This window comes from Polychytrium aggregatum, assembly GCF_025602895.1.
Source record: "Polychytrium aggregatum strain JEL109 chromosome Unknown BJ171scaffold_15, whole genome shotgun sequence".
Lineage (NCBI taxonomy): Eukaryota > Fungi > Chytridiomycota > Chytridiomycetes > Polychytriales > Polychytrium > Polychytrium aggregatum.
In genome coordinates, this window is record NW_026516217.1 from 517,214 (window position 1) to 540,812 (window position 23,599).

General features: G+C 55.5%; 10 protein-coding genes across 10 annotated transcripts; 3 read left to right on the forward strand and 7 right to left on the reverse strand.

Annotated features, from left to right (window-relative positions):
• Nucleotides 1-162: 162 nt before the first annotated feature.
• Nucleotides 163-2,089, reverse strand: BJ171DRAFT_615992 (uncharacterized protein; the record flags this gene model as incomplete). Its single annotated transcript, XM_053115344.1, has 5 exons — nt 163-826; nt 1,000-1,133; nt 1,223-1,300; nt 1,507-1,758; nt 1,791-2,089. The coding sequence occupies 5 exons, from the start codon at nt 2,087-2,089 to the stop codon at nt 642-644; spliced, it is 948 nt and encodes a 315-aa protein (XP_052967439.1). The 3' UTR covers nt 163-641.
• Nucleotides 2,090-2,430: 341 nt separating this feature from the next.
• BJ171DRAFT_501849 (cytochrome c oxidase subunit VB-domain-containing protein) lies at nt 2,431-3,973 on the forward strand. The gene is made up of 3 exons (XM_053110721.1): nt 2,431-2,561; nt 2,898-3,140; nt 3,611-3,973. The coding sequence occupies exons 1-3, from the start codon at nt 2,477-2,479 to the stop codon at nt 3,733-3,735; spliced, it is 453 nt and encodes a 150-aa protein (XP_052967440.1). The 5' UTR covers nt 2,431-2,476; the 3' UTR covers nt 3,736-3,973.
• A 344-nt stretch (nt 3,974-4,317) lies between these two features.
• BJ171DRAFT_72615 (emp24/gp25L/p24 family/GOLD-domain-containing protein) lies at nt 4,318-6,020 on the forward strand. Its single transcript, XM_053115850.1, has 5 exons — nt 4,318-4,631; nt 4,735-4,945; nt 5,260-5,367; nt 5,513-5,609; nt 5,724-6,020. The coding sequence occupies exons 1-5, from the start codon at nt 4,431-4,433 to the stop codon at nt 5,749-5,751; spliced, it is 645 nt and encodes a 214-aa protein (XP_052967441.1). The 5' UTR covers nt 4,318-4,430; the 3' UTR covers nt 5,752-6,020.
• On the reverse strand, nt 5,999-8,838 carry BJ171DRAFT_423128 (mid region of cactin-domain-containing protein; the record flags this gene model as incomplete). Its single annotated transcript, XM_053107582.1, has 5 exons — nt 5,999-6,385; nt 6,491-6,676; nt 6,856-7,806; nt 8,006-8,197; nt 8,341-8,838. 5 exons carry the CDS (start codon nt 8,836-8,838, stop codon nt 5,999-6,001), a joined length of 2,214 nt encoding a protein of 737 aa, XP_052967442.1.
• Nucleotides 8,839-9,094: 256 nt separating this feature from the next.
• BJ171DRAFT_72638 (coiled-coil domain-containing 19) lies at nt 9,095-10,117 on the reverse strand. Its single transcript, XM_053115851.1, has 3 exons — nt 9,719-10,117; nt 9,455-9,586; nt 9,095-9,359 (listed from the first exon to the last, which is right to left on the reverse strand). Exons 1-3 carry the CDS (start codon nt 10,019-10,021, stop codon nt 9,267-9,269), a joined length of 528 nt encoding a protein of 175 aa, XP_052967443.1. The 5' UTR covers nt 10,022-10,117; the 3' UTR covers nt 9,095-9,266.
• Nucleotides 10,118-12,688: 2,571 nt separating this feature from the next.
• Nucleotides 12,689-13,875, reverse strand: BJ171DRAFT_458494 (ribosomal protein S16 domain-containing protein). The gene is made up of 2 exons (XM_053108380.1): nt 13,522-13,875; nt 12,689-13,222 (listed from the first exon to the last, which is right to left on the reverse strand). Exons 1-2 carry the CDS (start codon nt 13,756-13,758, stop codon nt 12,914-12,916), a joined length of 546 nt encoding a protein of 181 aa, XP_052967444.1. The 5' UTR covers nt 13,759-13,875; the 3' UTR covers nt 12,689-12,913.
• A 197-nt stretch (nt 13,876-14,072) lies between these two features.
• Nucleotides 14,073-17,004, reverse strand: BJ171DRAFT_501856 (uncharacterized protein). Its single transcript, XM_053110722.1, has one exon. It carries the CDS (start codon nt 16,775-16,777, stop codon nt 14,165-14,167), a length of 2,613 nt encoding a protein of 870 aa, XP_052967445.1. The 5' UTR covers nt 16,778-17,004; the 3' UTR covers nt 14,073-14,164.
• Nucleotides 17,005-17,164: 160 nt separating this feature from the next.
• Nucleotides 17,165-18,177, forward strand: BJ171DRAFT_441565 (uncharacterized protein). The gene is made up of 3 exons (XM_053108078.1): nt 17,165-17,606; nt 17,794-17,854; nt 17,990-18,177. Exons 1-3 carry the CDS (start codon nt 17,311-17,313, stop codon nt 18,035-18,037), a joined length of 405 nt encoding a protein of 134 aa, XP_052967446.1. The 5' UTR covers nt 17,165-17,310; the 3' UTR covers nt 18,038-18,177.
• Nucleotides 18,178-18,712: 535 nt separating this feature from the next.
• On the reverse strand, nt 18,713-20,590 carry BJ171DRAFT_72682 (uncharacterized protein). Its single transcript, XM_053115854.1, has 3 exons — nt 20,490-20,590; nt 19,977-20,296; nt 18,713-19,722 (listed from the first exon to the last, which is right to left on the reverse strand). Exons 1-3 carry the CDS (start codon nt 20,501-20,503, stop codon nt 18,752-18,754), a joined length of 1,305 nt encoding a protein of 434 aa, XP_052967447.1. The 5' UTR covers nt 20,504-20,590; the 3' UTR covers nt 18,713-18,751.
• On the reverse strand, nt 20,591-22,217 carry BJ171DRAFT_72681 (uncharacterized protein). The gene is made up of 4 exons (XM_053115853.1): nt 21,680-22,217; nt 21,316-21,517; nt 21,011-21,169; nt 20,591-20,865 (listed from the first exon to the last, which is right to left on the reverse strand). The coding sequence occupies exons 1-4, from the start codon at nt 21,956-21,958 to the stop codon at nt 20,678-20,680; spliced, it is 828 nt and encodes a 275-aa protein (XP_052967448.1). The 5' UTR covers nt 21,959-22,217; the 3' UTR covers nt 20,591-20,677.
• Between the last annotated feature and the right edge of the window lie 1,382 nt (nt 22,218-23,599).

Sequence of the window (23,599 nt, forward strand, 5' to 3'; positions counted from 1 at the left end):
ATCCGCATCCTGTTTATGTTTTCTAGTTTCTGTTCCCGTTGCCTTGCGATAGACGCACACCAGCGGTCTCAGGGAAATTTTGATGGCTGTGAATATATCCCTGAGATCACCCCGAGATCACCTTGGCTCGTCCATCACCATCAAGCCAGAGCGCCGTGCACGTGTGCCCTTCTTGCGATGTCTGCACCAGGCTCCCGGCTGGGACGTGGGCCTGCGGGCGAGGTTTTTGCACGCGCCGATCCAGGACGAACTGGGCTGGGGGACCGCGAATGAAGCCCCCGCGGGCTGAATGTGTCCAAGAGCAACAGAATCGCTCGGACAGGGCCAACTTGCCCAGCGGACATGGGAGAATACGGGACGCCTCCTACTCTTCAAAAGACGAATGTCTCGCTGCAATCCGGTCGCTTCGAGTGGAGCATCCTAAGAAATACGTCGCCGCATGTGTGGTCGTCCTGCTCACACACCAAGCATTCGCCTGTCTTGGTAGCTCGAGGCAGGGCAGGGCAGGGCATAAGCTCATGCTCTGTCGCAGTACCCTCCCCTACTGCAGCAACATCCGCCTTGGTTGTGCATTCTTGGGTGGCCCACTGCCCTACCGGACTGGCCGTGCTTGTCCTCGTCGCAAGTCACTTTACTGGCATCTATGGTTTGAAAAACATTGCATCGAAGAACTCGGGCCGCACAAAGTTGCCACTGCGGTCCATCTTGAACTTTAGCAATCGTTGCTGGTCCGTGTGGAGCACAACGTAGGTGCTTCGGTGTTGGTGGAAGGGTCTGAGATACCACGGGGCCTCGGATGAAACCGCTCCCTCTGTCCGAGACTTGCCTGCGACGGGGGACCACCGAGTGTGTCAGACTCGACTGTGAAGTAGAGGCTGCATGCCGAGCCAATGCACAACCGAAATAGTGCGATAACGCAGAGTTGACATGGCCAGGTGGAGGAGACGCTCCCGCGATGCTGCACAGGCAACAGGGCCAGCTGATACTGGCCAAGCCTACCCTGGTTGGTGACAATCTTCTCTCGAATTGAGACCTTGTAGGCATCGGCCACATGCAGTTTTTTGCCGACGAGGTTGCTGGTCTCCAGCAGAATCTCAGAGCCCTTGTTGCGGATGTACGCCGTGCGGACATATCTGGGCAGATCACCGAAGCAACGCAATCAGAACGGGCACGCTGACGACAAGTATTCAAAGTCCCGCTCCGCCGCCGGTGGCGATCTCACCTTGATGCCGATAGATGGACAAAGCCAAGGAAGCAGACTCCAAAGGCCATAAACGATGGCGGGACATATGTCTTCATCCTAGTTGAAGCGACAGCGCACAAAAGTAAGCTCGCTGTTCTCCCAAGGACCGCATGGCCCAGAGGGGCTGCCAGACGATCAAACAGCCACGACTTGAGGCAGCGATCCACAATCGGTGAGTTTCGTTGCCACTGCTTGGACTGGTGTGGCTCAGAGACATTGCCGTGGGCGACTCAATCGCCCAGCATATCCGACAACCAGCCTACCAGTATGGAACATCGCCCGAAAGACTAAACTTCTCAAAGAAGCGCGGCATTGCCGAGTCCTTCTTCTGCGCTCTTGAAGCAAAGGGGAACGTTAGCGATGCGAGCTGCGATTGAGTAGGCGCAATGCCGTCGAGCAGGGTCCGAGAGTCCGCCCCCGAACTCGTTTCCAGAACGACGAGGCGGTCGAGCTGGATATGCGATCGCAGCCGTGGAGCCCGGAGTGAGCCTTGCCAGCAAGGCCAGGACATGAATCTGCAGGACAAAGAATGTCGACGTCGACCTACTTTTCTCCAAAGTTGAATTCTCTGTATGCGAATGCGCCACAGGTCAGCATCAACGCACACTGGAATAGAGCGCTGATATACTGAAACTTCCAGAATCGGCCATTGTTGTGCTCGAAGATGAGCAGCTCGCCCTCCACGTCGGAGAGAGAGACCTTGCGTGTCGGAATGCGAATGACTGAGGGCTTAGATTGGCCAACGACTGTGGCGGATGATTTGTGTCTTGGAGAAAGCGGGCTCCAAGGCAGCTTGCCCAGGACCAGCCGACGTGCGGCCGTAGACTGCAGCTGGGACAGCATCATAACGAGATTGCAGAGGCGGAGTGGGCGCGGATGGATGGTCCTGCTTGGGTGCTGCCCAGATTCTCCCCAGGCGATCCCCAGATCAGCAAGTCGCGACCAGACTCATGGTGCCGCGAATGGAAGTATTGGCGCGAGATTTGCGCGAAATGAACTTCATTCTGCAGCCGCCACAGAAGCGCCCGCCTGCCACAGAACCGTGCCGCGCCGCAGGTGACCGCCGATGACTCGGCGGCTCTCGCTGGCGGTCCCTCGCCCGTGCCTCGCTGCTTCTCGCCCGTCCTCGTTTTTTCTTTTAAACCAGTGTGTTTTGGGCAACACCGTTCGTCTTTTGCTCTTTCGCTCGCTCCAGGACCTGCCTCTTCGTCGTCTGCTCTGCTCGGCATCGCCATGTTCGCTCTCCGCCGCTCGCTCCCCAGGGTTGCTGCCCCCGCCTTCCGCCGCGCCTTCTCGGTCGCCCGCCCGGTCGCCCAAGGTAACCGACTCGCTGCCGCGCCATCTTGCTGACAATGCCGAGGATCGATGCTCGTAGCCGACTCGCTGCAATCCAGCGATATCAGCGACACCAGCACACGCATCCGGCCGCATACGCACACGCATTGGCCAAGGCGTTGGCTCGCTGGTCTGCGAATCGTATCATGTGCCCATTTGGCATCCACGCGCCGCAAGTACGACCCTCATTCGGGTCAGTTAGGAACAGTGTGTGCTGAAACTTTTCTGTTACGATTGTCTCACTGGATTTTGCACGAAACTCGACTTGTCTCGACGAATCATCATCATCATCGCCGACCTCGCATCCTGTCGTCAGCAGCCGCCACCCCCGACAAGCACAAGGCTGCCGATGCCACCACTCCTCCTGGATTCTCTCGCGAGGGCGCCATCTCCACCAACTACGAGGTCGCCACGGGTGCCCACCGCTACGAGTACCTGACGTACCTCAAGGGCGAGGAGCCCTGGGAAGACATGCACCCCATTTACCTCGAGAAGGCTGGAACCGTCAAGGAGCCCATCGTCCTCCGTGGTGTCGATCCCGTCCGCTACATTGCCTGCACCGGTGTGTACTCTATTTTGATCGCCACTGACTGGCGCTTTCTTTTCGCTCGAGATCTGAGGTCCTCCAGAGACCATGGAGTGGGCACCAAGCACTGCATTCCCGTGGCGTGGTGCGATGATGGCTACTCTGGACAAGGGCAAGAGTGCTTCTGGGTGCTTCTCCCTCGGGTTTTCGTGTGGCAACCCCCCCCCAAAGTACTTCCGCACAAGGACCTTTCGATAGCATCAGCGACAAAGGCATCGCGATATGAGCATGTGCGGCAACGATGCTCCCTTGAGCCTCGCCGCGACTCGAGAAGGGATCTCCTTGCGCTTGGTGCTGCAAGCCATCAGTCTCGGCGCTTTGATCACACGCCGCTCTGGCTTTTTTTGGTTCCGTTTGCGTATTTTGCGTATTTTGCGTATTGGATGCACTATGTATTTTGTGTATTGGCCGCCCTAACCTGGAGCTCTCGGTTTGCGTTTCTGTAGGTTTCCCCGCTGAGTCTCACGAGGCCGTCTGGCTTACCCTCAACCCTCAGCACAAGCACGACCGCTGCCCCCACTGCGGAAACGTCTTCAAGTACGAGCAAGAGCACGATGACCATCACCACTAAAGAGTGAACCCCCTCCCTTTTTTTCCATTTTCTCTAGCTTATTTCTGACAGAAGCGGGATGCCCCGAATAGTACAACTCATTACCGTATCCTATAAGCTGGATAGAGTCGCCGCGTTCATCCTCCTCATCGCTGTTGCTCGCTGACGCAAAAGCCAGCGGCTCCCCGGAGAGCGGCTGGCTTTCGTGGGGCCCGATTTTGAACAAAGCTCGCCGATCTCTGGCGGCAATTGACAAGCATTCTGGGCTGCGCGAGGGAGCGGGTGGTGCGTTGGTGTGGGCCAAGCGCAAGGATGGCATCGGCGAATGGCGGGATTTGAGGCGACTTGCTCCATCATGGCCGAGCACCGCGACGTAAATCGACGATCCGGTTGCCCTGCACTCGCTGCCCTGCACTTGCTGCCTGCCACTGAACATCTGTCAATGGTCGTCGACGATCTCGGCGCCGTTGCTCAGCATCATGGCCGGGCGCGTCCCTGGCCGACACGATCCGCCTCGCGATTGGCCCTCTTCCTGCCGCCGAGACCCTCTCGGCCACAGCGAGAGCCGGCGAGAGCACGCGCTGGTCTTCTCTCTCTCTCATCGCCAACCATCCAGGAAGGCTGTTCGCTTACCGTCGTCGCCAAATAGCGCCGTCTCAAGAGCCAGCCCATCGATTCTCACCCCAGCTGCGTCCCAAGATCGAGTCGGCTGAGCCATGTCCCGCGCTGTCTCTGCCATACTGGCCTTGGCCTGTCTCTTGGCCGCCCTGATCTCGTCGTCGTCGGCCTCTAATCTCTATCACATCGACCTGGGCAGTCACCAGAAACAGTGCTATTTTGATTACCTGAACAAAGGCGATCGTTTCGACATGTCTTTCCAAGTCTCGAGCGGCGGCGATATGCTGATCGACTTTTGGGTATGGCTCGCCATCGAGACATTATGGCGCACCCGCTGCGACTGCCGCAGGCTGCTGCAGAGCATTCTTCCGTACTGACGCTGGCGCGTCCGATGGCTGCTAGATTCTTACCCCCAGTAGCCAGATGCTGCACAAAATCACCCAAGAATCCAACTCCAACTTTGGTTTCGATGCCATCGAAGAGGGCCACTATTCCTACTGTTTCCTCAACAGCATGTCCGGTGCCGTGAAGAGCATGTCGTTCATTTCCGTCGGACCAGACGAACGCAAGCTCTTCAAGGAACGAGAGTACGAGTCCTCCGGCGGCAACACAGGTAATGATGGCAGGAGCCCCGGGTCCTGGTCGAGCACAGTCATTGAATGCCATGACCCATTTTTGCCATCAGCGAGGTCGCTCCCGCTGTTCGGTAGTCCTCGTTGATCCCGACTTCCGACCCGAAGGCGAGCCGTGTCTCGCCTCGGCTTGCCTTTGGCATCGTTGGTGGGAACATCTCGCGGCATACCGACAGCATCAGATCGTCAAACCATTGCGAGCACACAATTGGAGAGCCTCTTGGCCTGCTCGCATGCTGGAGCTAATCGCCCATCTAACGCCGTTGCTGTCATGGTCTGGCCGACGGGTGAACAGAGCATATGCGGGATATCTACAACCTCATCCGTGCTCTCTCGAGCAACATCCACGACATCAAAGATGGACAGACTCTGAACAGGGAGAGTCTTGTCAACCACAAAGCCAGTAAGTCCAGTTCTTTGCGCTTGAATCTCAACTTCAGCTTGCGGGAGGTCAGGAGCGGATACTGATGCAGCCAACTACGGCGCGAGGCATCGCTAAGTCTGGGTGTCGAAAGCTGACCGATACATGTCTCTGTTGCACGATACAGCCTCAGAGAGCATTAACTCGCGAGTTGCCTGGTGGTCAGTTGCCCAAGCCCTCTTTGTGATCGTTGCCTCGGCTATCCAGATCGGTTATTTGACTCGGTATGGACTAGTCCCCTGGACTTTACTCGTCGTTAGGATCGATAGCATCACCAAGCACATAGCCAGAGACAACGGCGACACCCCATTCATGTGTAAACTCTCTTGTCCCTGTAGATTCTTTGAGGTCAAGCGGCTGGCATAGACGCCCCTGGTCAATGTAAGAGATAGTCCAAGACGTGTGCCAGCATGGCTTTGCCGCCACAGCTGATCATCGATCGGACAATCCGCATTTTATTGGTCGTGGTCGCTGGCAGGTGCGTCATACCAAGAGACGGCCCGTTGGTATGGCGAATACACGTAGGAGTATATCTTGCGCATCATCCAGGGCTGCGTATTCCGCTCGGGACAAGCGGCATTGATCCAGCACTCGGTTGGCTGCGGATCGAGTACTAGCGACGATAGAACTGGCGTTTGAAGTGGAAGTGGAGCTGCAAAACGCCACGGTCAAATGAGCTGCGGAATCCCTTCTTGTGAGAGTGCTCCCATTCTCGGTTCACGATCCTGAAGGCAACGTCTTCGTACGGTGGGCCGGCCATGAAGCGCAGAATAACGGTATCGGGGTAGCCTTCATCGCGAATGATCTTGAAAGTCGGTGCCTTGGCTTTATCGATAAGATCCGGATAGAAAATGTTGAACTTGTAGCCCTGGACGACCTTGGGTGGTGGGTTGTCGCTGTCGTAATGCGTCTGGTTATACTTGTTCCACTCATAGCCGGTGTGGACGCGGTTGAAATATCGCGGCTTTCTGGGCCGATATTTGTCCTGCCAGAGATAGGTCTGCAGTCCAGCATCAGAGGGATTGGAGGGGTCAGGCTTGAGAGGTACACATATGGTCACCAAAACATTGATGCGCTGTCACAGACCATAGACGCCCCACGTTACCTGGCTGCCTGTTGCGCCCATGTCTTCGATGTTGAATTCTTCTTCGTCGATCCCCATCCGGGCGGCCGACTCCTTGATAAATGCGGCCTCCGGATCCATCGCCGGTGCACTTACTGCCATCGAGGACTGCGCGGCCGCTGCAGTAATCGATCTGGCGGATGAAGTTGGTATGGACCGATTCTGTGACTTGAGCAAGAAGATGCGCTGCTTCATCTGTGTTGACAGTCAAAAAGGCGTGCATCGACAGAGTGAGCTGGCAGGACAGCGCGGCAAAGATCGCAGCTCTACTGCCAAAGGCGGCGATCCTGAGTCGATCCAGTATCACACCTCATCAGTTGTGCAGAACAGCCGCATAGGGGACGTACCAGGCTCTCAAAGTCGGCGTCTTCGTCGACAACGTCAAAGTCGGCATCGGCTTTGTCGATCTCGGTGCTGATGCGGGGGCTCATCGAGGGATCGTAGAGCTCAGCCTCCTCCTCCTCCTCCAGGTCGCCCTCGTCCTCTGCTCCTGCGACAGCTTGGCTTTCCCGTGCCAGTCCAAAGGCAGAAATGCTGGTCATGGGGCGAGAAACCTGCTCCCTCAGCTCATGCTGCGCTTTCTCGGCTTCAGCACGCTGCTGCTCTCGCAGTTTGGTGAGGCGCTGATGGAGCATGAATTGGTGCATGTCGCGGAGCTTGGCTTTGGCTTTCCAAACAATCACGGACTTGAGCAGGGCCTCCCAGTACTCAAAGTCCAGAGCTTCACCGCTCGAAAGCTTATTCTCGACCTGCTTCTGCAAGATGCGGAGCTGATCAAAGGTCTTGCCCTTGAGCATCGCAGAAATCTCTTGCTCGACTTGCAGCGAGACGCCTGTGCGCGGCTTGCCCTTGGCTCGGTGTCGTGACAGCTCGTCATCACAGACAATGATCATGGCCTCCCAGAAGGCGCGGTTGTTTTCGTCCTTCTCCAGCGAGAGATAGAGCTGAATGTCTTTGTAGAGCTCCTCGACTTCGGACTCGCCAATGTTCTCAAAGATGTGATAGGGCTCCTCCAGGTCCATCTCGAGTCCAAGGGCGTCGAACTCGGCCGCGACCTCGGTGTCGGTCGCCAACGAGAGATTCATGGCCATGATGTCGATCGGCCTGGCCCGGCCTTCCTTGATGCGGATTTGAGCTCGTTTCTTGGCTTGCTGGAGATGGAATCCAGCTTCACGCTCCTCCCAGTCTCCAAAGGCGATCCGATCTTGCTCTCTCTGCATGCGAATCTGCTCCTGCTCGCGGAGCTGCATCTCAACTTCTCGTTCCTCGCGCCTTTTCTTCAACTTTGCCAGCTCGAGCTATGGTGCAAGAAGATCGGGGTGCCTTAGCATATCCTCTGTGTCTGTGTGCCATGTACTCTTGGCCCTGCAGCGCTGCAGGCATCAGTCTCCGACACAAGTCACAGCCAGGAAGAAGGCTCGCCAGTATCGCTGCAAACAGGCTGTGCGATCGAAAGAAGATACACCCGCTCCAATCGAACAGAACGGCGATTCCTACCTCAAGCTCGTGTCTCCGCTCGGCATCGGCGCGTCGCTTATCCTCGGATGTAATGCCCATGACCTTTTCTTTCTTGATCTTCTGAACCCAAATGAACTTTGTCGACAGACTTGAGTCGCCAAATGGATTGTCTTTGTCGGTGTAGCCAAGCGTGGCACTCATTTGGGCAGCGATCTGGGACTCTTTCTGCTTCTGGAGGTCCTCCTTGAGTTGCTGTATATCAGCGCAAGTCGTTAATTGGCGGTTCGTTGGCGTGATAGGGATGTAAACAAGAGATGGGCAAGCCTCTCGTCTCTTGCTCTGGGACAACCCTGATGCGCTCTGTCGATACGAACCCGCTCCTCCGCTTTGCGGATTCGGCGCTCCGCAGAAGTCTCTCTCTTCTTCTTGGACTTTTTCTTGGACTTTTTGGATTTCGAGCTCTTGTGTTTCTGGCCGTGCTTGCGAGAGTACGAGCCATCATCGCCACCGCGGTCCGAGTCATCGTCCGAGTCGTCGTCGTGCTTGCGCTTAGAGTGTGAGGGCGACAGAGATCTTTCCGGCGAATCTCTAGATCGATTCGGAGATGGTGACCTGCTTGCATCGCGACGTCGCTTGGGAGATGGTGATCTGCTTGCATATCGGCGGCGATCGTCGTCAGCAGGTCGATCTCGTCCTCGATCTCGTCCTCGATCTCGATCTTGCCTTCGGTCTCGGTCCAGATCGGCACTCCGGTCTCGATGGCGATCCCGCTCCCGATCTTCATCTCTATCTCTTCTGCGTGGGGGAGAGCGGCTCTGCGGTCGGTCGCTGCGGTATGAGCTGCCTCGACGTTCGGGTGAGCGGCTGCCCATGGTAGATATTCCGATGCGTCGGGGATGAGAACAGGCGAGGGATGCTGTCCCAGGACCGACTTGGATTCGGGGTGGTGTGCGGCTGGGGCCTCCTTGGTCATGTGAGCGGCACAGATCCTGCGCCACAGCGAGTCCAGCCGGCCAGGACTGGCCCGTCCCACCAAGATGCAGGCTCAACGATCACAGCTCGTCAAAACCAAAGCCAATCGATCACAAAATGGGATGCCTATTCGACTGATATGAACGCTATATTAATCATTCACTCTTTATTATTCAATAAGTTTGGCAGCTCTTCCACAAGGTTGAATATCCATGGCACTTCACTGATTGTCTTGGAAATGCAGGGAGGTGCTTGCCATTGCCTGCTGTCCGGGTCAGCTTGAACTATTCATTTGCCCCACAGATCCCGACTATGCGCATTCTTAGGCTCAAGGACCCGTGATCTTGAGGTTGTTGGACATGTGAACCTTACGCTCAATTTCCTTGCAGTACTTTTCCGGCACCCCCAGACCCCGCAGTTCCTGAGTTTAATGTAGAGAGTCAAATGGTTAGCGACCCGTAGGGGTTGAATGCCCATTTCGCGCACTAGGGGGGCATCCTATGCTTCACAAAGTACCTGAATCTTTCGCTCCTTGATCTGATCGATTTTCTTCTTCTTCTCGGTCCTTTCCTGTGCTTGGCGCACACCCTCCATGAAGAAATCGACACGTTCTCGGCGGCGTGCCTCTTCCTTCTCTTTGATTTGGGCCTGGCAGCATCCAGACACCCGTATGATCAGTTGGCGCTGAATGTTCCTCTACATCGAGTCACGGCTCTCTACCGAAGCAGTCCAGATTTACTCAATCACTCGCCGAGGCTTCATCTGCGCAAAGGGCCGTACCTTGACTTCAAGCGAATACTGCTTGTTGCGCTCAGCACGCTTCACGTCTTCGAGATGGAGCTTGGACTCGATTTCTTTCTGGCGACTGAGATTCTCGTAAAACTCCTCCCTCATCTTTTGTGCCTCTACTGCGATGGCATGTTCGCGTGCCTGTTGCTGCTTGGCTCGCTCGGCCTTCAGTTCTTGCTCCTGAGCAGCGTGCTTTTCCGCAATCTCCTTCTCTTTCCTTCGCCAGTCTCTTTCGTAGGCCTCGTATGCTCGCTGAGCACGAAGAGCGTCCTGCTGGGCCTGTTTATCAGACATCTGTTGAACAGTGTCGGCATCGATTGGGTAAGTATTGATGATGGGTCTGTTCTAAATGTTCATCAAATGCTTCTAATCCAGCCCAAAGTACGACATACCTTCTCTTGGGCTGCCCGTAGCCGAGCCAGCTCCTTCTCTCGCTCGGCTTTCTTGGCAGCTTGTAGTTTGTCGTTCTCGATGTCACGTCGTTCCTTTTCCAGCAAATACTGCAGCACCTTCATGTCTTCCTCTTCTTCCTTGAGCTTGATTTGGCGCTTAAGCTCCATGGATTCCTGGTTCGCTTTCACAACCTATTTGGATCCGACGGCCACAGTACAGCCTTAGCCATTGGTTCGATTTGGTCCCGTGAGCGCTGTCACGACAAGTCAGCGGCTCTTACCTCTTGCATTAGGAGCTTCTGGGCCTTGAATTTGTTTTGCTTCTCGAGGCGATCCTGCTCATTCATATCGGCAATGGCTTTGAGGATCTGCTTGGTCTCCTGGTCCCGTCGCTCCTGCTCGAGAAGCGCGGCCTCCTTGCGCTCCTCGATCTGGGCTCGAATCTTCGAGGCTCCTTTGCGGAGTTCTGAAAACAATCCAAAAGTTTGAGTGAGCTGTTTGATGCTTGTTCATATAAGGTCCATGTACATTGCCTCTCTCGCTTGTCAGTCGCGGTCAACTGATCAATATCTGGGCCGGCGATCCCAAGTGGCAGCCGCAACCTCAGCCGTAGTCACGGACTTCATAAGGCGGCGTCCTCGGAAAGCCATCCCGAGCCAACCCTCCCTCGACAAATACGTACCCTCTATACGCATGATTTCTCGGTCCTTCAGTTTCTTGAGCTCGCTCACTCTATCAGTCTCCATCATCATGTCCAGCCGGAATTCCTCATCTTTCCGCTCTTTCATGATGGATTTCTGCACGATTTCGGTGCGAATTGCCAGTTTAGTTGCAATGGATCGAGCATACGCCAGTTTCAGAGTGCACCTAGTCAGCGACATCCCTGGCAGTAACTTTAGGGCCAGATCATTGAGAGCTCCGTGTCCTCTCCTCTCCTTCGCCCTGCTTGCTTTCGCGCACCTTCTCTTCGACTTGAGAATCTCGAATGGCCACACACTTGGCGTAGAGCATCATTTCATTCATGTGCTTGATTTCGTCCTCCTGCTCCTCCAACTGCATTTGCGCCTTTGCGAGCAGATAGTTGGATCGATCTTTGGCTTCTTTTTCCAGCTCCGACAGCTTTGCATTTTGCGACCTCTGGTGATCGTACTCTTCCATGGCGGCCTGGATGAGTGTATGAAGCGACGAAGTTGAGCCAACCTGGCAAAGTCGCTTTTCGAGACATATCCAGATGCTCCTCGGTGGTCCAGGCACAAACAGTGCCACCTTCGCAATAGACCTGCAGCTAGCCGCGAACCACTTTCGCACACAAAGAAACTCTGCACAAGGGCGAGTGGCTCAAACCACATACCTTTCTACTTTTCGCGGCTTCCATAGCCTTGAGTTTTTGGTTATTCAGCTCGGCGTTCCGCTTCTCCAGATCGTCCTTGCTCAAAAATACCGAGGCATCCTGCGCAAAACAAGCGCGTCGGTTGTGTACGCTTTGGTCCGTCAAGATTCGCAAAACTCGGCACGGGTGTCGTCCTCGACGGTTAAAGCCAACGCAACGGACATACCTGAACCCTCTGGAGGGAGTCGTATGGAACAACAAGAACCTGGTTGCCGCGGCGAGTGCCCTTGGGCAGATGAGGGCGCAGCGTTCGGATGTTGTCGCGGGTGATCACAGTGATAGCCTTCTGGTAACGACAAGTGGAGGGTATCCGATGTTATATGATGTTATATGATGTTATATGATGTTATATGATGTTATATGATGTTATATGATGTTATATGATGTTATACGATGCCGCATTTGCGTATCCTTGGGATACTGTTAAAGACGGCCCAGAGTGCCACCAACCCACCTCACGGCCATCGTTTCCGGCAGCTCGCCTCGATAGCGATGATATAATCTTCGGCTTGTTCGGCAACGACGAAAGTGTGGAGGTTTGTCCCTGCAGTCCCAAACCCGCCGCGCAATCAACGAGGACAGAGTGCTTAGAACATCCAGTGCGTTTGATGGACCACGCGATGCTCAGCTTCCAGTAAACGACTCGGGCTCTGAACGGCCAGCGATGTACCGCTCGCTGTGACTAGTGTCGCGACATCAAAACCACAGCACCTTTTCTCTCATACTGTCTCGCAGGGCTGCGGGAATATTGGCTGTGCTCGATGGCGAAGAACGCGTGCTTTGGGAATTGTGGGCTATCTTTTGGTGACGGATTATCGGCTTTCTCACGCAAGGCGATCGGATGCGCCAAATGGCTTTCGAGTGGATGCGGAGATCTTGCTGAGCTGGGATGATTTGTCCCGGCGACGAGGAATTCTGGGGAAAGGTGTCCACGAGCGCTCTATCTGCAAGACGGGCGCCAACAGGACGCACTTGCGAGCAAACTCAATGTTCCCACATCAGCGGCGCACAATCGCCGGGCCTTTCTCACCAGCGCGGATGTTCATTGTGTCGGGCAGAGGAGCCCGTTGATTGGACGGGCATGTCGTCACCCGTGCCCGACCTGCTCAGGCTGATTGATACAAGATCCGCCAGACGGGCGAATCGCCGTTCGATGTGGTGGCTGGAGCGCATCTATGATCGATATGAACTTGTCACTGACCGGCCTGCAGAGCTGGCTCGCACTGTGTTATAATGTATTCATGAATGATCGGCACAGCCATGAGCGATGAGCGATCACGGCGGAGCGCACCCTGCGTTGGCAGTGGGTGGCTGCTCCTTACGTCAACAGGCTTGCTCTCCTGCTTGATGAAAACAGTACCACCGCCCGGGCGTCCAAGCAATTACACCGTCGCCGACCAGTCTCTATCGGAGGCCAGCAACTTCCTTGAGGACCTTCAGAGCCTCCGCAGGGGTGAGTGGGGCAGTTGGGGGCACACCGTCCAGCTTGATGTTCTCGTAAGTCACCCGGCTGAAGACAGGCGTGGGCAGGTCCCCAGGCAGGTTCTGGAAATCGGGATGGCGGTCGTATCGAGCGCGGGCCGTGTCAGAGCTCAGATCAGCCAGGACGGTGCCGTTCTCGTCCCTTATTCGTACATCCCAAGTCTTGGGATCATTGAGCGAGAATAATCCCTGGTGCGCCAGCTGATGTGGTTGTGGCGGCATCAGATTGGCCTGTATACGTAGCCGTTGGATGAGGAGGCTGAGTCAGTGTGGGATCAAAGCAGCGACGACAACGTCGCAGGCAGAGTTTTTGGGACCAGGCCCTTGCAAGCAGCTACTGAGTCCCTCGGAGACCCCATGCCACCCTGCTGCAGCGCGAGTATCCCGATCCCGATCTCCGGCCGATCCGCGGAGCTCAAAGATTCATTGAATCTATACAGTCTGTCTATCCAGCCGATCCGAGAGAGCATCGCCGAGGGTCTGGGCCTCTGTTGTGCCAAGCGGGATGGATTTGTGCCCTTATCCATTACCTTGGCTAGCAGCCACGACACTTTATCTGATGGCTGTGCCCCGACGCCGAGCCAGTATTTGATACGATCCGCATTCAGCTCCAGATTCTTGATTCCCTGAGCATCGGGGACGGGATTGTAGTTGCCCACCCGCTCAATTGTCTTGCCGTCTCGTGCCGCTCGGTGGTTGGCAATCACAATGCCGTAGAATGGGTTCTTGCGTGCGCCCCATCGGGAAAGTCGAATTCGAACAACCATCGCTGAGCTCCGGAGCCGCTGTGTGCAGTGTGCAGTGTGCAGTGTGATGTGCAGTGTGATGTGCGGACTTGCGGCGCTTGGTGAGTGCGATCGTTCTGGGAGCAGCGAGAACCTGGGCGATCGCAGACCGACAAACAAATTTTTTGCGTTTGTCTTGTTGCGAGACGCGAGAAGCTGCGCTGCTGCGCCACGCGCATGGAAGCCCTCCTGGTTGCAGGGCGGCCAACCATGCAATGGCTGGCTGGCTGGCTGGCCAAAGGCAGCATGAATCAGCTCCCTGCCACAAGCAGCATGAATCGGCGACCCACAACGAGCAGACTGTGGAATCGGCAGGAATGCTCCTGCGGTAGCTTGTATTTCAAATTTGGGGGCCGCGGCAAGGGTCTCGCCTCGAGCCGCCAACGCCTCATTGTCCATCGGCCCACTTTGCCCAGACCTCTGCAATCAGCGCTTCCACGTCTGGCATAGACAACGTCCATGTTGGATGCTCGGTTTCCAGAACGCGTTCGCAATCTCGCCAAACTTCCTCAGCGAGTTCAGGCTTGCGGTGCCGCCGAGCAACGACCAGGATCTGCTTCAGGCACTTCCGGAAGAACCGCTCCGAAGCGTCCGAATCTTGCTCCGCGATCGGAATATAGCGCCGCCAGCAATCCCAGGCGGTCTCGAGGCCACCCGGCTTGGCTCCGTAGTGCAGCATGGCAAGATAGAGGGTGGTTTCGTGTGTCCAGTCGATACCGCGGTGGTGCATCTCCTCAAAAATCTGATCGACGAGGACAGAGTCGTTTGCGCTCATCGCCATGTAGATGAGCGAGTTATACATGTTGGACGATGGCTGGTGGCCTGCCAGGAAATAGGCACGCAGCCACTGGAGTGCATCGTCCTTGTGCTTGGGGCTCGCACATAGCGTCCGGAAAAACAGCTCTAGCTTCTCTGTCGCCACGATCGAAAAGACGTTCCTGTTGCTGTAGCAGAGCTGGAGGGCGGCGTCGACCATCTTGGCCCGGCGGTATCCATCAAAGAGGATACGAACAACGCTATTGGTCATTGGTATCTCGTGGTTCTCCATCAGCTGCTGGACCTGCTGCAGTCTCGTCCAATCCTTGTTTCGATAGATCGTCGACACCACAGCCATGAAGAACTCAGGCGGCAGTCTGAGCGAGCTGTTCTTCAGTAGCCGGAGCGCCTCGTTCGAGAAGAATCTAAGGAATTCGGCATAGTCATCAGGGCTCCTGGACATGCAAAAAGTGAAGGCAATTTGATTCATCATCGACAAGGTCGGTGGTTGTCGAGATAGTCGAAGTTTGGCCAAAAGATCCGAAATCTTCATCATTTCATTCTGTTTCGAGTATCCTCGCAGCATGGCGTAGTAGGTATGCACGTTTGGCGACCAACCCGCGATCAGACAGTCTGTGAAGACCTCCATGACGGTCTCAGTATCACCTGCATTGGCAAAGAGCTCGATCAAGGCGTTGTACGAGTTGATCGTGGGCTCGTATTCGCACTGGAGATAGAGGCGATAGAAGCGCAGCCCGTGCAGAACCATCTGATGATGTGCTGATGAGCGCATAAAGGCCACCAGGACTTGCCTTGACGGGACGTAGCTTGGATTCAAAATGGCCTCGTCGAAACACGCCAGTGCATGCTGGAAGTTTCGGTTTGCGAGCAACTCAATCATGACGGCGTTGTAGGTCGGTGATGTAATCGAACCGCGGACGGAGATAGCCTGGAGTATCGTATACGCCACGTTGGCGTAGCCCAGCTGACAGAGCCCGGTGACGACTGTTTCGATCTCCAAACCCGAGAGCTTGCTACTTGCAGATATGCTTTCCAGCATCTTTGCGGCTCCTGTGAAATCGCTGGCTCGGAAGCGGCCTCGAAGCACCAGATTTTCAGTTGTGCGAGCCAGCGATATATCGTGCTCTTGAATCTGTCTGACCAGGGCCAAGACGGTCTCGAGCTTGTCTTGCAAAACAAAGTGACTGATAAGTGGGTCCAGCACCAGGCTGGCGAGCTCCGGAGAGCTACCCTTGCCACGGTAAGTCTGCAGCACCGAGGCAAACACAACTTGCGCCTGCTCGATGCGATTCATTAATATGGCGTGTCGGATTACGATGCCGAGATAGGCAATCTCGAGGTTCGGGAGCGATGGCTCTTGCGTGCCACGAGCGACACATCGCTGTATGATTCTTTCGGCAAGGTCGATCCGGTCGTTGTGGACAAAGTTCCATGCCAGACAAAGCGCCATGATTGGCGCCGCAGAGGGATTGCCTCTGTCTGTTGACTCGAAACGAGCAAGTGCTTGCTCCCAGTCGGCGACACAGGGATTCAGCGCCAGCCGTGTACATTCCATCAGCGCCTCTATCATGGACGCCCAAAGGGCATCGGCCATAACTCCGGTCGACTTGACTGCGGTGAACCAGTCCCATACTAAGAGCAAAACCATGCAGCATGCGGGGTTCTGCAGGACTGGGTGAAGGTCATCGGAGCTGTCGAGGAAAACCGAGGTGTCCCGCTTCGGCAAGATGCGTGAGAACCGTTTGATGGTGCTCCGGTACGATTCGTCGTACTTGCGATGCCTGTCTTCGGAAATTGGGCTGCTGGAAATGAGCTGCACAATCTCTCGGAGAGTCTCGCGAATGATGCGGTTGTGCATCGAGCGAGCCGAGCGCCATTTTGGTCGCTGGAGATCAGGCGTGCTGCTGTTGAATGGCGAAAACAGAGGCTTGTTGATGTACTCGGTCTTTTGGGGTTCGTTTGCTGCTAGTGTTGACGAGGCGCGGAGTCTGTTTCCGGGCCCACTACGACTTGCGATTGCACTGCGACAAAGACGAAGCGGCTCTGTCCGGGACCAGTACTTGGAAGAGGACTGTGGAAAGACCGCGGATTCGACAAAGGTTTGATAGCACCGAGCTTCGTGAGCTCGGTATACAGAGACAGGTAGCCGGAGAGAACCGACAGACTGTGACGCCGCCCACGGGGCAGATGTGTGGTCGAGACGAAAGCGGGCCCGGAGAGGCATGATGCTGCGGTGTATATGAACTCTGGGCGGAAACAGATGCGACGATATGCGAGACGGATATTTGGCGTAGGCTGGCGCAGATGAAAGCGGCGATGGGTTCGGGCTGGCTTCGATTCAGACGGAGACGGGCCAGGCTCCCGGGTCCAGCAGATAGCTATATGGCCGCCGTCGCAGGCCGATTCAGCTTTGCCGTCGCAGATCGATTCAGCTTTGCCGTCGCAGATCGAGATCGTTGCCGAACAGCGAAGCTGGGTGGTTGCCGGACGGCGACCAGATCGCGGCTGCGGTTTGGTGGTGGTGCGCGGTTTCTGTGCGCTGCTGCCACGGCTAAGCAGGGCGTGAAAAAATTTGCTTGCGATTTTGTCGTGTTCCTGCCGCCGACTGATCCGCTGTTTCATCGACTGATCCGCTGTTTCATCGACTGATCCGCGGCTCTACCAACGGACCTGCTGCTCCATCAACAGGTTCCCGTCCCCCGGTCCAAAGCATCTCCGTCCGGCTCGTCCGATTCCAATAACAGCGGCTCCAAAACCATGTCTGCACCCAAGCTCGCCGCACACGCCGTCCGGTTCCCCAAGAAGATGCCCACCAACTGGGTTCTGAAACAGATCGCCCTCCCGCCGCCGGCCGACAAGTTCCATCCGACGACGTTCTTCGATGGCCGACCACGCCCACCCAAGATCTCGCTGAAGCAACAGGAGCGCATCCGCGAGGCTTGCTGGATGGCTGGGCTGGATCCTGTCAAGACCGTCGGTCTGCCTGAGGTCTCGGAGGAGAAGACCGTACAGCTCCCGCGGGGCTCGCAGCACGAAGTCGATCGATACGAGCGGTAATTGTCCTGCGTCCGGCTTGCGATCGCGAGAGCCGCATCTGGAGCCTGGGACGAGGGTTCCTCCAGAACATGAGATGCCGCGCCCGCCGCGGACAACCCATGTCGATCATGGACGGTCCATGCCAACCACGGACCAGGTACTGACTCCCACCGCGGTGTTACCTTCGATACCTTGGCTCTATAGACAAAAGAAGATCCGGGAAAACATGTCGGGCATGGCCGACAGGATCGCCACCTGGAGAAAGGTATGTCTTGCTCCACAAGCAAACGGGAACAAGTACCCCCCCCCAAGCGATCCCTCCGCCGGGTGTCTCTGTATCCGCAAAACTAAATGAGAATCAGAAGCTAACCGGTCCCTTGGGTGTTGCTTGTTTTACCAGGAACGTAGAGCCGCCAAACAAGCATCCAAGCCCGAACAGCCCTTCTAACTTATGTCCTTCAATCCACCGCTACTGTATTGGCTCCAACCTGACCGGTCCAAGACAAGCCCACCATGTTGCGGTCGACGATCAGCATGTACATTTTCAGCAATACAGCTCTTCAGCCATCAGCAGAGAAGCATGGAATCGTACCGCTCATTGCTGCTCCGAGCGGGTAATCTGCTCATGCGCTACTAGCTATCGTGGCAGTTGCTGTCCTCGAATTGGCGCGAGACCGGGAACGGTCTTCGTGGTTGGCCCGGATCCAAGTATTATCGACGTATCCACACCAGATATGGCCTGGACAGAGGCTGATACGCTCTGTCCACCCCGAAACGAGTTGCTGTAGTCAACTGTGAATGGGATGCGGTCTGCTGGGGCCCTAGTAATTACTTTCCGATCCCGAAGGCACTCGCATTCGCGCTGAACATCCAAGGATGCCTCGGTGAATGGGCCAAGTAACCGCAGCGATGCGCCGCAGCCCACACACATTAGCAATGCCGACGCAGCCGGGAGAGTGGTCGTCGTGCGCAAGTCGGCCTCCATTTTAATGGCCTCGTATATTTAGTAGAATGCCGCCTGAGACGCCCGCCAATACTAACGAGTGCGTGGAGACCCTTGAGGACGTGTGCCATCCAGCGCTAGCCAGAGATTCCGAAAATCCAAGTGCCCTCCCCCTGATACTTCCAGTACGAGCGATGCTTCTCCATAGCAAGAATCTCGTCAATGGACGCGCTTCCAGTCGCTTCCACATATACACATGGAAGCATAGTGATGATCCCACGGCGGCATCAGCACCGCTTGTTTGGTCCGGTCGGCGCCCGCTTCGGCAGTTGACGGCCGGATCTCGACAAAGAAAGGCTTCCGGATACCCTTGGTGGTGTTTTCGGCCTTGAACTTGATTACGGTTGGCGAGGCAACAGTGCCGAGATCGGCCACTCCCCCCGAGTAGTGGAAGCAGCCAGTGCATTGCCGAACACATTTGGGGGTTAGAATTGGATGCCGTGTGATGATATCGTGGTGCTGCTTCACCACCTGGATGGCGCTGGGAGTGGGCTCGTCGGGCTTTACAGAGGCGGCGTTGTCCCTATCGCCCCGAGCGCGCTTCCGTGTTGATTGAACCCGATCGAAGGGCTCGATGATACGGCCAATGTAGAGCCGAGAGGCATCGGATCCCACAAACATGGGATTGGACGGATGCTGCTCGGTCAGGTTTGGGCTGGCATGCTGCGCGCCGCTATTGGTCCACACAAAGGCAAGTCCCGGCGACTTGGCTTCAAACAGCTGCTTGATCGTTGCAATGCTGCTGAAATACATTGCCGGTACGGAGCCTTTGATGAGCATCTCGGCACAGCACTGCTTCCACTGATCATGGCCATGCTGCTCTTGAAGCTGAGTCTCGATCGGCCTCAAAATACGGTCCACTTTGAAAAGGAACTCGGCAAATGGCTCCAGCATCAGACGGGTGCGCATGAACATTTGATCCAGCTTTCGAAGAAACCCCATTGCGTTTTGCGAAGGCTTAGCGCCTTTTCCAGCAGAGCTGAGCTTGGCTTGCTCCTTCCGGACGACGCATGCCAGTTGGATCCTGAAGTATTTGCAGTAGAGGACAGCTTCTTGCAAAAGCCGACGAGAGCCGGGGTGGAACAGTATCACGAGCGGATTTGAACGCTCCAGGATATCCGAGTTGAGCCCTTCTTGTGGGAGACGGCGGGCGAGTCCCGTCGGCAATACCGCCAGCGTTGGATGGTTAGAGCGAGGGCGAATCGGCACACGCTCAAGCAAGCATGATAGTGGCAACTCAACAACGAAACGACCACAGCGATATCCGATCGAAGTCGAGATGCCCCCTCCCGACTGCTCCCAACAGTCCCTCGATGCCGCACCCAATAGCAGCAATCCAAACTCTGTCGATGCTCGTCGGATCACGACAATCATGCGTAGTTACCTGCTAGGTTCTTTGATTTGCGTTTCAGATTCAGCAGAAGGTAGAGCTGCCGAGCAAGGTAGGCGCAATACTCGAGGATCCATGATACCAATGCAGCCACCCAGTACATGGACGATCCCGTGTAGACGTGCTTGTTGACAAGCGAGTAAAGAACTGTGTCACACTTGTTGGACTCGAAGATCTTATCATCCAGGATACTTTGGATGGCGTCGCTGACTGGCTGGGGCTCAGGCATGGCAGAGCTCATTCCAAACGTCATGGCGCTCAGGCTGATGATGGTGTGAATATTCGAAAACAACGTTTGACATCTTGGGATCGACCTAGTTCGATACAGTTGCAAGCAATTTGTATCAGTCGACGGCTGACAGAGTGGGTGTTGACCAAGCAGATCCAATCCCTTCCCAAAAAAAAGCCATGCTGGATCACGTTCTTTCAGAGAAGCACTCCACAGCTGCCCAAGAAACAGCTCCGAAGCAGCCTCCAGCACTCTTGGAGAACTGCGTGCACTCGTACCGGTACACTCGCATCTGGAAGGACAGGATTCGGCGGTGCAACTCCCCAGGAGATCCAACGGCCGCAAGGATGGTTTCGACAAGCGACCCCTTGTTTTTGGTCACCGCGATCTGGGACTGCTCCAAATTGGTATACAGCCGACTCAGGAACTTGAATGCAAGCTCTGTCCGTTGACATTCACGAATACATCAGTACCTGCCATGCACAAACTCTGGGCAATATGTAGCGACGATCAATCCATGCATATCCTCGCAGGTACCTTGGTCGCGCAAAATCTCCTGCTGCAGTTGAACGAGCACCAGAATGTTGTCATAGCAGTCATATCCATTCAACAGCCCTACTACTGTGCTTTTGCAGAGACGCTCAAGCAACGGCTCTGGCCGGATGCCGGGATCACAGATTCACAAGAGATGTCGCTATCAGTGCAGCGCTTGAGGGGGACACACCCGTGCAATAGCCCGACGAGGCTCTGTGGGTCAGGAGAGCGGGAAGGCGTAGCAGGTCAAACCCAGTCACCATACCGGAATCAAGTCCAAGCTTGGTTTCAAAGAGGGAAAAGAAGGTTCCTCCCAAGATATCATCCTGATTGTCCAATAATGCAATGCCGAGAAGGCCATTTGGCGATAAAGCAATTGCCTTGGCATTTTTCATATCAGGAGCAAGATCAGCAGACGATGGACCTGGGTCGATGGCAGACAGAACGTGCTCAGTAATACAAACACAATCACCAGGCATCGATATCGATACAACTAGATCTACGGAGGGGTCACCATATCTCGCCAGCACCAAGCGGTGCTCCATCGTGAAGGCGTCTGCAATTGCTTACCAGCCAGAGGCATGCTGAATGGTCGAGCAACGTAGTTTTGAACGAGGCTTCTTCCGCTCCGGAACTCGGTTATCCCGTTCTCGTAAGTAAGCGACACGACCGTATCTTCGGGTTCACCGTCTTCAGTGTGGACAACGCTCCTAAAGAGGCGGGCGGACTGTGCCAATGACATGGAAAAATGGCATGCCTCCATCGTCCATTCCTGCAACATGGATGTTGTGTCAGAACGCCTCAATTCATCAAATGTGAGTTGAACCGCGTGGAACGCACGGCGCAACTCGGAACATAATCCGGTCCTTGAGAGTCAGAGGCACCGTGCTGGTGACAGCGCTTGAGAATTTGATGTAACAACGGCCGGGCTCACCTTGCTCGACTCCTCCCATATGAAACATGTGCTCTTGTGGCTGAACTCGTCCGCGCTTTCGGGGTTCTCGCCAAGGTTATGCAGGGTAAAAAGGCGTGTGGATGTAACCCATCCTATCTGCAGCAGCAAGCTGGCGTTGGCCAGGCGCAAAAAGTAGTCGCTGTCCGCCATCATATCTGGAGCCAGGCGGGAGAGCGCGACTGTGGATGCCTGTGTACATTCAATGGCTGGATGTTCGAGAGTCTGCAATGAGCGAGTGCCCCTACACAAGACCAACATGCGATGCTCCTCAGCGACAGTGGACTTTCATCCTCGATAGGGAAATCCATCATTATCGAGAAGCTGACAACGATACATCTCTCAACCGCATATCTCGTCCGCAGACTGGAAATGAACCCCGGCGACTCACTCGACGAAGCAATCGAGGCCATGATCAACAGTGTGAAGACCAGTCTGGTGTTGAGTGATGAGCTGAAAACAGCGACCTTGATGCCACCATCTGAAGCCGGTCGAAAGTATCAGGGGTATCAGAGAGATGGGCGTGCATTGCGCTCAAATATATCCTTGTAGCCGAGTCGGGATCCTCGCCCGGCCGATCCACGAGTTGCCTCCCACCTGGAACGAGCTGTATCGCAGCAGAATCGACAAAGTGCTTGATCTCGCCAAGGGTTTGTCCCAGGACGTCATCTTCACTGGGTCGCTCGAATGGAGGGAGTGTCATTGACAACTCCTCGCGGGGAGCCGAGTCCTTGGTATAAAACAGGCGAAGCTGCAGCACGAAAGGTCGCTGAGTACAGCATTCACACAAACCGGATCTCGCGCACTGCAGAAGGAATCGTGGGGGCACACCTGTCCTGTTTCAGTCACAACACAAAAGGCTTGCTGTCCTTCGTCGACGACTGGACCCTCGGCCGGTTGCTTTTGAGGCATATATTCTGGCGCCTTTCGTGCGGCTGCATTGCCGCTGATACCATTGCTCGAGGAAAGTACAGAGGCACCGTCTTCAGTCAAGTCCACAACTTCCGACAAAGACTGGGAAGGTGGTGAAGCTGGACCGCATCGAAACCTCTGAGAGGAGTGGAGCCATTCAAAGGCCAAAATCTTTTCCGAAATATCGACGATCTCCGAGCACGACCAGCGATTGACAAAGTTCTTTGAATATCCAGCATCGAATGAGACGATAAGACAACCTGGGTCAGCATCGAGGTGGGTCGAGTGCAAACATGGCCCTGGAAGGCTTCGACGATATATCCTCACCTTGTTGGTCCAGATTGCGATCCGGCCGGTACGATCAACGACTGCAAGCGAGTCGCCGGACTTGCTCCACCTCAGCAAGACGATTTCGCTTCCGTTGTGCTGCGAGATGTCGAGCTCGATCGAGGTGCCCTCGAATGCAGCAATGTCGAGAGAGTCGCCCGAGGCAAGCGGCCCGAACACATACAGCCGCTGGGTGCTGGTTGCCAAAGCGTTTGCTGAACTGCACATGGACAAGAAGCCCGACGGGATTGAGCCAGAGGCAGATCCGTGGGGTTGAGCGTGCTGTTCCTGCATTCTCTTCACTATCTCGTCTGCCCAGGCACTGGAATGTGTGCAGGATCAAGACCGGAGATTGGCCTACCCTTCGTCGTCCGTCGCTTTGCGCTTCTTTGACGGAGAGTCCGCCTGGATTATATACGCAACGATATTTTTGCAAGACCACACCGCCTGTGTGCTGCTGGAGACAGGTGGATAGAGATGTGAGGTTAAAATTACCGCAGAGTGCAACTGATCGCCTGTGCCTCCATCATCTTCGGCATCGGCCGTAGTGACATGCCAGATCGATCTCGAACCGATTTCTGAGTTGGACTCGAAGAAGCGCTACCCCGTGGCTCATATCAGGCCTTTGTGATTCGTCGCTGGGAATCCGGCCAGAGTCGGTAA